The 12536-nt window shown below is 39.9% G+C and overlaps 1 protein-coding gene across 6 annotated transcripts in view; it reads right to left on the reverse strand.

Annotated features, from left to right (window-relative positions):
- The window catches only part of CSMD3 (CUB and Sushi multiple domains 3), a 700243-nt gene that overhangs the window by 136639 nt on the left and 551068 nt on the right, over positions 1–12536 (reverse strand). For all 6 annotated transcript variants that reach the window (XR_013544184.1, XM_072999268.2, XM_072999267.2 and 3 more), the window contains one exon: positions 1635–1748. Coding sequence is in view for 5 of the 6 variants with exons in the window: in XM_072999268.2 (XP_072855369.2) it covers positions 1635–1748 (114 nt within the window). In the remaining variant the exon portion in view is untranslated. The remainder of the gene's footprint in view (positions 1–1634; positions 1749–12536) is intronic.

The raw sequence follows: 12536 nt of genomic DNA on the forward strand, positions 1-12536 counted from the left end.
TAGGAAAAAAATGTTTATGTACTTCTCAAATTAATGTGGTATTAGGAAACAGGTGTTATACAGTAGGATTGCCCTACCACAGTATTAGTATGTGTGTGTGTGTTTAGTTGTTTAGTCTTGTCCGACTCTTCGTGACCCCATGGATCAGAGCACGCCAGGCCCTCCTATCTTCTACTGCCTCCCGGAGTTGTGTCAAATTCATGTTGGTAGCTTCGCAGACACTGTCCAGCCATCTCATCCTCAGTCGTCCCCTTCTCCTCTTGCCGTCACACCTTCCAAACATCAAGGTTTTTTCCAAGGACTGTTTTCTTCTCATGAGGTGGCCAAAGTACTGGAGCCTCAGCTTCAGGATCTGTCCTTCCAGTGAGCACTCAGGGTTGATTTCCTTTAGAACTGATAGGTTTGTTCTCCTTGCAGTCCAGGGGATTCTCAAGAGCCTCCTCCAGCACCACAATTCAAAGGCATCAGTTCTTCGGCGGTCTGCTTTCTTTATGGTCCAGCTCTCACTTCCATACATCACAACAGGGAAAACCATAGCTTTGACTATTCGGACTTTTGTTGGCAATGCGATGTCTCTGCTTTTTAAGATGCTGTCAAGATTTGTCATCGCTTTCCTCCCAAGAAGCAGGCATCTTTTAATTTCGTGGGTGCTGTCTCCATCTGCAGTGATCATGGAGTCCAGGAAAATAAAATCTGTCACTGCCTCCATATCTTCCCCTTCTATTTGCCAGGATGTGATGGGGCCAGTGGCCATGATCTTAGTTTTTTTGATGTTGAGTTTCAGACCGTTTTTTGCACTTTCCTCTTTCACTCTCATTACAAGGTTCTTTAATTCCTCCTCACTTTCTGCCATCAGAGTGGTATCATCTGCATATCTGAGGTTGTTGATATTTCTTCCGGCAATCTTAATTCTGGCTTGGGATAGTATTAGTACTATTAGTTATTAGAGAGAAACATAGGCCATGCTCTGTTTTTCAACAACCAATCTCCTTTGGGTATCGTGGTCCTACTGTACTTGTACATTCATGTTCTTGAGAAAAGCAGAACAGCAATCACTAATCATTCAGTCCTCCAGACCTGCTGATCTGGATATCTTCCCTCACCCCCAGCAATCTTATATCCACATCTGCATGTAAGTCAGAGTGAGCTAATCAACTGAAATCCTCTCATGCAGCTACATGAGCATAAAGTGAAACTGTGGAAGTAGCAGCGAAAAAAAAACATGGAAAGGCAGGAGTAAAATTCACAAAGCTGTTTCATAGGCATGTTGCACGTTCCAACACGAGCCACACAATCAATTGTGCAATTGTGAACAGCGTGATCAATTGCACAACTGTGAACCACATGGTTGATTATGCCATGCTGGCTTCCTGGCAGAACACTCCCACTTCACATTATGCCAAGTTGCCTGCAAATAAGCATACAGAGAATGGGACCGCCAGAGACACTTGTCAGTCCAACTTTGGTGGAAAATAGACATGGGGGGATTGGTTTGGGAACTTTTTCATTTCCACCTACCTATTCCACATTTAAAACCAAAAACTTACCAACCATTATATCTGGCATAAATCTTTGCTTAATAAACAGTAAAGACATATAAACAAAGAAGATGTGGCCATTCTTTTATGCAATACCTGAGTGAGATCCTGAAAGTGACGATAATAAAGACGACTGTTGTGTTGGGCCATCGTATACCTCAACCACATCATGGAGCGATGTCTGGAAAAATACAAACTGCCCAAAAACCACTAAACAGAAAGGGAAAGAGAAAAAGAAAAAGAAAGAAGCATGGTTGAATGGACAATAGTTCACTTCCAATTTCTGACTACTTGCAGCCAAAGCATACTCAGATATCTGATATCCTTTTCATAGTAGTATAAATTTAAATTAATCCTTATTTCATCTATTCAGCTGCATACAATAAAGGGGCATCTGAAGATGATGATTCACAGGTTTTTGACGGATGGACACCTTGGTTTGAGAATTAAATATATCATTAAATACATCATACATTAAATACAGCATATTTAAAGGAAGTTGGTAGAGGAAGACAATGAGGCTCTTACTCTGCCACCACCACAGAAGATTGTTGTATGAAAAAAACTTGGCGTTGCCCTTGTGGTCAACATCACATTGGGGGTGGATATCAGTAAGAGAGATGGGGACAAAGAGAATATTTCTGGGAACATATGCAATCATATATCATCAGTTGGATACAAAAGTTTTTAATTATTACTTAATAGCTTATTGGAAACTTAATTAATTTCAGGATGATTAATGTCTTCATCAAAACCATGCCTTTGGATTCTAACACAATTTTATTTTGAAGCTACATGATCTGTATGCAAGAGATGAAAGAGGAAAGGGAGACTACATAATAGGAATCTGGAATGAATGTGTTGTTGTCTTAATAACTATGCTGCACTGGGATCTGATGTTCCCCTTATGCAGAACTACAATGAACAACTATGTCTCTTTCACATTTTCTTTGTTTCTACAAAGTTGAAAGCATTAAGTTTTGCAAATAGGATTATAAAGTAGAAGAAGCATACAGGGCAGTGGTTCAATGTGGGGAAGAAGAAGAAACGTTGGTTGGCTTCCAGGCTATAAGGATGTCACAGGAAAGCATATATTTATATATTTCTTCTGATTTTCTGATTATGCATATAGCTAAATTATGTATCTCTTGAAGGACTTGTGAGATGTCCATAAGGTGTCCATAAGGTGTCTTAGCAATTGCTCATGCAACTGTGGCTGTGGGAATACCATTCAGCTCAATGGAATTTATTCCTGAATAAACATGCATAGAATTGTGAAGTAAGGCACATGAACAAAATCTTCTTTTCATGGTGCAGTAATTGTGACATTTGAGATAGATTATTTCAAGTGTTTCACCAGATAGTATTGCTGTCATGTAGGTTTCATCCCTTTTAGGAAAATTACTAATGTTTCTTCTTGAAAAGCCAGACTGATGAATTAATAAATATTCCAAGGTGCTCTTCACACTTTTTTAAAATTGAAAATACATACATTCTAATGGAGCTGAAAACAACAGATCCTTTCAAATTATCCACATGTCTTTGTTTCAGATGGAAAGCCACAACATATTCATTTACTAACACATACAGTGGTGCCTTGCTTAACGATTGCCGTGCTTAACAAGGAAATTGCTGTATGATTAGGTTTTTGCAATTGCTTTTGCGATTGTAAAACGATGGTTTAAATGGGGCTTTTTCGTTTAATGATGATCGGTTCCCTGCTTTGGGAACCGATTTTCGCTTTATGACAATCAGAAAACAGCTGATTGTCGGGTTTCAAAATGGCTGCCAGCTGAAGAAAATTGGCCCCCCGCTGTTTTCTGGGATGGATTCTGTTTTACAGGCACCGAAAATGGCTGCCGTATGGAGGATCTTTGTTGGACGAGCAGGTATTCAACCCATTGGAACGCACTGAACGGTTTTCAATGCATTTCAATGGGTTTTTTAATTTCGTTTGACGATGTTTTCGCTCTACAGCTATTTCGCTGGAATGAATTAACATCATCAAGCAAGGCACCACTGTATAACCAGCTTTGTCCAAGTTAAACATGCATTAGTTATCCTCACAGGGATCCTTTCTGTCTTCTGCTCTACTTCACACAGAACTCTCTCTCTCTCTCTCTCTCTCTCTCTCTCTCTCTCTCTCTCTCTCTCTCTCTCTGTATCTCCGTAGTACCTATTCGGTTCTGTCCATAAGTTCTGTTTTTTTATGGATTCACTTATTTTTATTCCCCCTTTCCTAGCTAGCATCGTCCTAACTAGTATCTCAGTTAGTACCTCAGAAATGAGAGTTTTTACATATTTCTAGCAGACATATAAAGAGTGCATTCCTTGTTCTCATCCATTCCATTTGTCCCTGAAATACCTCAATGAGGAATTTTCAAGCCTCACAAGCTTTCTTTCTCTCAAAATTAGAGTAGGAAATGGGACACTTCCCCCCCCTACTCAGGATCTTCATAATTTGCACACAATGTTTTTATGAAAAACATTCCTTTTCATAAGCAAAGCATACGTAAGGCATGCATGCACACATACACACATGCACAAAAGGGGTAAACTGTCCAACCATTCCAAAAGAAAATGTTTCTCCACCCTTAAAATCCTTGCAAACAAAGCATTGCAGTTTTGCAAAATGACACAATTTGTGGAAAAACCAATCTTGATGTTATGGGAACTACCAATGAAAGCAATAGGAAACTGTTCTGCCTATCTCAGGACAAGGTGAAAATTTATATAGTGCTCTGTCCTGTATAGGCATCCTTCAGTCTCGAGAGACTATGGTAACATGCTCTGAATTGAGTAGTGTCCTCTCCAGAGCATGAAGCCCGGGTACGGTAATATGGAGGATAGGCTTTTACCCAAGCAGCAGATCCCCCCTCTCCACATTGCTGAAATGGTCCAATGGAAAGGCAAGAGCCAATACAACTGGTTCCAGCAACGTCGCAGGAGTTGGCAGAACGACACATGCTGCTTTCGGGACTCCAGCTCCAGATTTTGCCTCGAGGTTAACTCCTGAAGCCTTTTCCATGAGTGGATATAGCCACAAGGCAGTGGAGGTTTGAAATTGGAGTTTTCCTTTTCTTAGATGGGCAGCCTTCCATGGCTGACGAGCTTCACCTACCCGGCCTGCTCTTTAATAGTGCAAAAGTATGATCTGATCCTTAAAACTTTCTTAACTCCCAGGCTTATGCAAATCTAATTGGCTTTCCTATTTACCATATTAAGGCCAGAGATACAATTTCAGAATTGAATCTCGTGTCCTGGGACATGCTCTTTTAAAGCAGGAAGTCCCACCCCTAGGCCCCACCCCCAGGCCATGTGGTCAGGAAACAAAAAGAAAGCCTAGGAAAAAACTCAGCAAGGTATCCATGCAAACAGACCTGGCCTTTGCCCTCAGTCCAGCTTCCTAGGGAAAAGGGTCCAGGGTCCTGGGACACACTCTTTTAAAGCAGGAAGTCCCACCCCTAGGCCCCACCCCCAGGCCATGTGGTCAGGAAAAAAAAAGAAAGCCCAGGGAAAAAAACTCAGCAAGGCATCCATGCAAACAGACCTGGCCTTCGCCCTCAGCCCAGCTTCCTAGGTTCTGTCCTACACACCTACTTTCTACTTTCAAAGTGAGTGGATGAAAGTAGAATGTGGGGATGTACGACAGATATAAGATTTTTATTCTTTTCTTAAAAAGAAAACATCCTACATATAAATATACTATTTCTCTTTGTGACCACGCTATAGATTTTACTATTCTGAACATATGACACTAGCATTTGTATGCTCAGAATATCATTGCCTTGGGGAAAGCGAAATCAAAGAATGGCTTGCTCCACAGAACTGATGGCTGCTCTGTACTTCAATGCACCATTTTAAAGAAAAGTAAGTTTGACAAATTCTCATTGAAGGAAGACTTTATTCTAGGCTTTGGGACATTAAGGAACCATCTTAACTTAAACGTCTCCTGAATTTAAAGGAGCTGCTTTAGAAGAGAAGGCAAGGGAATAGGTCTGGGCCCAGCCTAAAACTGAAGCTCTGTGAAGCAGAGTAATTGTGAAACTCAAGCCAATGTGAGCAACTGATCTTCTGGTTGATGTTCATGACCCTACAAACTCCTCCAGGAATAGAAATCAGGTATGCACTAGAAATCCAGGGTACCTATGCGGGAGTGGATCAAATAAGCTTTTACATTTTGAGAATTAAATAGGAAAAATATTTATTTATTTACTCAGTAGATGTGTTTGTTACCTTGCAAGGAATACCCTCCCAAGGTGACATGCAACAAAATTTAGAAAGAATGAGAGCGACCATATTGTTCCCCTTTATTATTTGGTTAAAATAATGAGAATATTTCAGATTATATCAAAGGAAATACAGATGGGGAATGTAAAGACACTGCAGTCTGTGGGTAATGTTACAGTTCTGCCATTATATGACAATTTTACTCCTCAGTATAATAAATGTGCCAATCTGAGACTAAATTTGTCTTGCACTGTCGAGACAGAAGGCACTATACAAACTAAAGTTTCCATCAGATTAAAGTGCTAAACAAAGTAATGCTAGCCTGGAATGTGTATGGAGGAACAAGGCTGTCATCTATTTTGGCTTTCTTTTGGGGTTAAATGTTTTGCAAAATAGGGTTAAATTTGTTCTCTCTGTGTTAAGGTGTAACTATATAGGCATTTGTCCCTTGATTGGGGGATGGGCAAGTTTACCTCTTTTCCAACATGATATATATGCCATCATGAACCAACCCTGATAAATGCCTACCTGCACCTTTTGGGGCTCCTGTCAAGAGGTGGTTTTTTTGGGGGGGGGGTAAGACCACTGCATTTTGGTTTGGTTCCAGCATTTGTGATTGATGGGACTGAATCATAGTGGATGGGTTAAGGCACTTTATGTAAGTTGCTTCACAATTTTGAGAAATTGAAAACTTCCTTGCCAATCTCCTGTGGAGGAGAAGAGAGGGAATTTTCCATTTCTTTTCGATTATTGCTAATGCATCAGCAATGTTTTTTAAAGCATTGCTAATGTGCTCTACCACATAGCAACAAGAAAGAAATGGAAATCTTCATTTCCCTTCTCTTTCTCAGGGGAGCAGAAAGGAAGCTTTCCATTTCTCAAGATTATTAGAAGCAGTTTAGGAAAAATGTAGAATATGAGCAGGGAAGGATTTTGTTTGTTTTTCTTTCCCTTTAAAGGGAAAGATCAGTCCAGATATGCTGCACAGGGTCAGTTGATCCAAAAGACATACTACACCAGAAAGCTATTATGTTTAGCATAATGTAGATTTATCCAGGCCAGGTTACTTGGGCCATGTATTATATTAATTTGGTAAGTTTTTTTTAGTTCTAATAAAGACGTTTGAACTACTATCACTGCTTTAGATCGTTGTTATGTGCAGCCAGGTTGGTTTCAATGTATAGCAAACCTCTGATTGATTGACTGACTGATTACAATTTTTAAACCACCTATCTAACAAATTGCTATTTTCCAGGCCTCTTGAGGAGTTACTATTCACAGATGCATGATCTGTGAGGACCTGAATCAAGCTTGACTCACAATCAAACTTGAATTAGTGACCCCCAAAAGCCTCTGTCATTAACAGACTTGCTCAAGTCTTGCAAACTCAAGGCTGTGAATTCTTATTGCATCCATCTAATATTTGGCCTCCCCCCTTCATTCGTTAATTCATTAATTCATTCAAAATATTTTTACCTCACCTTTCTCCTTGAAAAGGACCCAACAATGAAAGACAATATTTAAAGTTGAAAACAATGAATATACGATGGGGATTTAACATCATTAAAAGATAATATTTAAAACAACAAACAATGAATAAAGAGGCATCTTACATCATTAACAGGCAATATTAAGGAAAGGATCAATAAGTACAGATTTTTTTTTAAATGCCACTCTGAGAAATGGAAAACACAAGTAGTACTAATAATCCAATCAAAGCAATAATGCATAGCAAGATTTCTAAAAATCACACACAGGTCGCTGGTTACTGAGGGAAGGCTTGCCTGAAGAGAAAGGTTTTTGCCTACCTGTGGAAGAATAGCAAAAATGGGGTCAGTCTGGCCTCCAGTGGGAGGAAATTCCAAAGTCTGGGAGATGCAACAGAGAAGGCTCTCCCCTGTGTCCCCGTAGATACACCTGTGAGGGTGGCGGGATCAAGAGAAAGGCCTCTCCTGATTGTTTTAACATCTGGGCCAGTTCATAATGGCATTTGACCCAGGCCATTTAAGGCTTTATAGCTTAAAAAACAGCACTTTGAATTGTGCCCAAAAACTGATCATCAACTAGTGGAGTTGCTGTACCAGGGAGGTTACGTGATCCCTGTAACCAGCCCCAGTCAGCAATATGGCTGCTGCATGTTGGACCCATTGAAGTTTCCTGACACTTTCCATTAGCAGCCCCACAGAGAGCATGTTACAGTAATCAATCCGGGAAATAACTAGGGTGCGTGTCACAGTGGCCAGATCTTCTGATTTCTTGACTGAAGTTTTTGTTTGCCTTGATGCTTAAACCAAGGCATATAAAATTTTCAATGATTTCACTGTAACATAGCTGAGCCACTCCGAGGTCACCTCCTACTCAGGCCTCTCAGAATGCCCACCACGCCACTACACACTCTGGCTGCCACCAACCTTTCCTTAAATGAAAAGGAGAAGGGTTTCTTTCAAAAACAAAACTGGTTTATTGAGTACAAAATAAAATATGAGAATCACAGGAAGATAATCAAGATGGAAATTATTTAATTAAACACATAGACTTTCCCTCACTGACTCTCAGGCACGCAGGCCTCTTTCTCTCACACACCAGATCTCTCTAGATCTCACTCTCTCACTCTAACAATCTCCCTCACACATTCTTCCCCCCCCTTTTTTATACCAGCTCTTTCCCTTCAATTCCACCCTCCGTCACACCATTGGGTGATGATTCACTGCCCAGCTGTGACGGACAGGTGAGGTCATGGCTGCCCGTTACATTCACTTTCTTCATTGTCAACATGATATGATTCTTATGCAGACCCAATTTTTGTCTTCTTAATATTCAGCTGCAATCCTACTTTCTCCTTTCACCTTTGTTGTTTTTAGTCTCCCTCTTATCTTGGATGTATACTTAAAGAGAAGGCTTGAGTTCCTCAGGGATATTGAGAGCAACACCATCCGGAAGGAAGACTCTGTTACAAACCTAGACCCCTAGCAGATTCACCCAAGGTAGAATACTCAAAGCTGAGACATCAGACTAAGATTCATTGTCTTGTTTATTTATTTATGTCATTACTAGGCCACATTTCTCCCACTGAGTGGGCCCACCATCTTCAGGATTCAGCCATGCTCTTCAAGATTAACAGTCATATTGGCACAAGAAAAATGATAGTTGAAATGGTAATGAGGTGGAGAAATCTTTGAAGGGCAGATACTGTGTAGCGACAGTAGTGAAAAGTGACACTGGAAGAAGCTCTTTCACAGACAACAGCAGTGACCCTGAAGCTAACTTCATTAGTGCTGCCCAAAAGGCAACAACCACCTGTGACTATTTTATGCCTTTTAAAAAAACGATGATGGTAATATATAAGATGCAAAGTTATAAAGCAGAGGTGTGCAACCTACAATTTCTATCAGCGTTCTGGATCCAGGATGGTCAGTAGTCAAGGGTTTGTCAGAATACATTGAAAAAAGAAAAGAGAGTGTAATAAATCTTTAAGTAACTTACCCAAGGCCCAACCCCTCGGAAATTTCTCAAACTCCAGTCAAGAAACTGGTCAGAAAAGGCAGGGCAACATGTTTTAACTCAGTTTGAATAAAAACATGGTAGCTGATCATTTTCATCAAAACTTGAGCTCACTTCCTTTGGGTGAACATTTTGAGCAGCATCAGAAATTGCATACGTATCCTTTAGTGACTTTCTAAGTGATTAAATCAAAATGGAATTGAACCTCTTTGCCTATGCTGAGTAAAATCAATGCTTCCTGAATCAGTTGTCTGTTAAGTCAGCAGACTGCCATATATAATTGACTATATCGCCGGAAGATGGCACTTGAATCACTACATGATACCAAACAGCTGGAATCACACTTGTGACAAAGTGAGCAATTGTCGTCTACTTTCAACTCACATTGTTTCCTTTCAATGTACAGCATTGTCATCTAGCATCATTCGATCTCCTATACAGCAGAACCACATGCATATGTCTCCAAGGTGGATGGGTTTTGTCTACAGGAAGGACCATAGAGCAGAGGAAGGAGCAGAAGGAGTTGGGCAAATGAAAGAGGAGTAGCAAAAATAATGTGGGAGGCAGATTGAAGTAATCAGTTAAAGTAATTACACCTTCAGAAACAAAACAAAGAACTCCTGTGCCATTTCACAATTTAGATTTCTTTTTTCTCCAGAAAACTTTCCGTCTGTAAAAATCAGAATGTAAGGACATCCTATGCAGTTATAAGTAAAGTGAAAAAACACAATTATTCATGAATTATTTTGTAATTTATTAAGGCTCACATGTTTTGCTTTGCCCTTCTTTGGAGAAGCCAGGAGTTATGCATATATGAGTCATCCCACTTCACAACAACCCAGAGCATTTCCCAGTCATCTGGGACACTAATTAAGTAAATCCAGAAAGATAAAAATCTGTGAGTCACTTCCCTTTATTTACTGAAAGATCACCTGCCAATCATCAACCTCCTCCTCTCTTCCAATCATGCTTGAAAGGACCATTGCCATCAATTAGAGGCCCCATTTGGAGATGTGTGACATGCATGACTCTAGCGATACTATGGTCATAGATCTATGGACCATAGATCTTGGAAAGTTATTTTAAAAACCTGTAACTGTTCCAAACCACCCCAAAACTATAATTTCAATTATTTAAAAAATGTACTCTTCACTTTCCTGTTCTGAAAAATAACTGAAAGTTACTAAAAGTAACTAAACTATGGTATTTTTATTTGCTTTAAAGATGAGTGCTACAAGTGATCAGTCTGTGTACAAAACACACTTGCCCTCTGTCTTCCTAGTTGCCTCTCCAAGCCCAGAGCAACAGAGCATGAGGCAACAGCAGAAACATGGCACACACCAACTCTTAGACCACCATATTTCTCCTCAGTTATTAGTGAAGCCCAATGTCTATGACTGTAACAGTAACTACAATGTTAGTCATGCAAAATGGATATGCATTGTGTTACAATCATAACAGTGTTTATGTCTCATAAACTGAAAAATGAAGAAAAGAAAAGAAAATAATTACAAGCAACTTTGAACTGAATGCAATTGTTAGTCTCAACTAGAATAAAGCCGTTGAATGAGACTTGCTAAGTCCAGACTTGTGTAAATTGTACTAATTCAAGGGAACTACTCTAGTTGGAATTAACAAATGGCTTTAGCCAACTAGTTTCTATTTACATTTCTGGCTGTCGCAGTATGGTTCTATCTCCAAATCAAGCTGCTTTGATTCTATTTAATTTTCCATGAGGAAAGGGGGAGACAGTGGAGCAATTTTTCATCAACAAAATCCAGTGGGGTGGCGGTAGGGGCATCTATGTGAGAATTAATGACATAGCCAAGAGGGACTATAAAGAAATCACATCAGACTTTGAAGCTCTGGGAAGGAAACTCAAGAATTTTAGGACCCAGATAGTTTTCTTGTTCATTCCACTACATAAATAATAGAAAACGAAAGGTGACTGATTGACTAAAAAGGTGAAGCCGACAGGTCTCTCCTGGTACTAAAACTTCTAGTTACCGCAGCAGAATAGATTTAGAATTGAGAAGAGGTAGTTATAGAGGTCACCTACTAGCTCTGATTATCATTCCTCCCCATGCTTCTCCGACTGAAGTTACATCACAGGCAATTATTTTTTTCAAAAAGAAAATCAACAAACCAGGATGCATATGTACGTAAGCTTCAGTTCCTAGTGAAGGGGAATAAACTCCTTTCAGAAAATTAAATAAAATGAACACCAAAAGATTCCTGAAATGTCTGGGGACTTCTTTATAGGAAGTGGACAATCTTGCTTTTTTCTATTACATTTTATGTTTTCTAAAGGCTGGTTGAGATAGACAGCACTGAAAGGATGGACGGGTCAGTTTTTACAAATTTCTGAAAATTAAAAAAATTTAAAATAGAACATATCCTTCTGCCATATTAGCATGCAGGGATTTGTTTCTTGGAAGTATTTATGACAATTGGTTGCAGATCATTCAACTTGATGTAACTGTGCCAAGCTATGTGTATTAAACAGGTCTGACCTTTATTTTGCCAACTTCCTTGTCCCTTTTAACTTGATGGATGACAATCATTACTATATCATGTACTGTTGAAAAGTTGTGAAATATATGGAGAGAAATAGAGATAGAGATAGAGATGGTCATTACTGGAATAAAGACACTCTGGCACACCCATTTCTCTCCACTTAACACACACACACACACACACACACACTCATTCCCTCTCTGTGTGTGTTCAAGTCATTTCTGACACAGGGTGACCCTTACCAGGGTTTTTTAGGTACAGAGTACAGTGGTGCCTTGCTAGACGATGATAATCCATTCCACTGAAATAGCTATTTAGCGAAATCATTGTCTAGCGAAAAGCATTTCCCCATTGGAATGCATTGAAACCTGTTTAATGTGTTCCAATGGGGAAGAATCATTGTTGTCTAGCGGAGATCGACCATAGGAAAGCCGTTATGTGAACCGCCGATCAGCTGTTTAAAAAGCTGTCTTGCGAAGCTTAGGTCCCGAAAACACCTGTTTTGCGGGCACGGGGGGAGCCATCAAAATCATTGTCTAGCGAAAATTGGTTTGCGAAGCAGGGACCAAACATTGTCCAGCGAAATTCCCCCATAGAAATCACTGTTTTGCGAATCGCTATAGCGATCGCAAAAAGTCAATGTCTAGCAAAAAAACTATCATGTGGGGTAACTGTCTAGCGAGTCACCACTGTACTCAGAAGTAGTTCACTGCTCCCTTCTTCTAGGAGCATACTGGGACTGTGCAGCTT

This window comes from Pogona vitticeps, chromosome 4, assembly GCF_051106095.1.
Source record: "Pogona vitticeps strain Pit_001003342236 chromosome 4, PviZW2.1, whole genome shotgun sequence".
Classification (NCBI taxonomy): domain Eukaryota; kingdom Metazoa; phylum Chordata; class Lepidosauria; order Squamata; family Agamidae; genus Pogona; species Pogona vitticeps.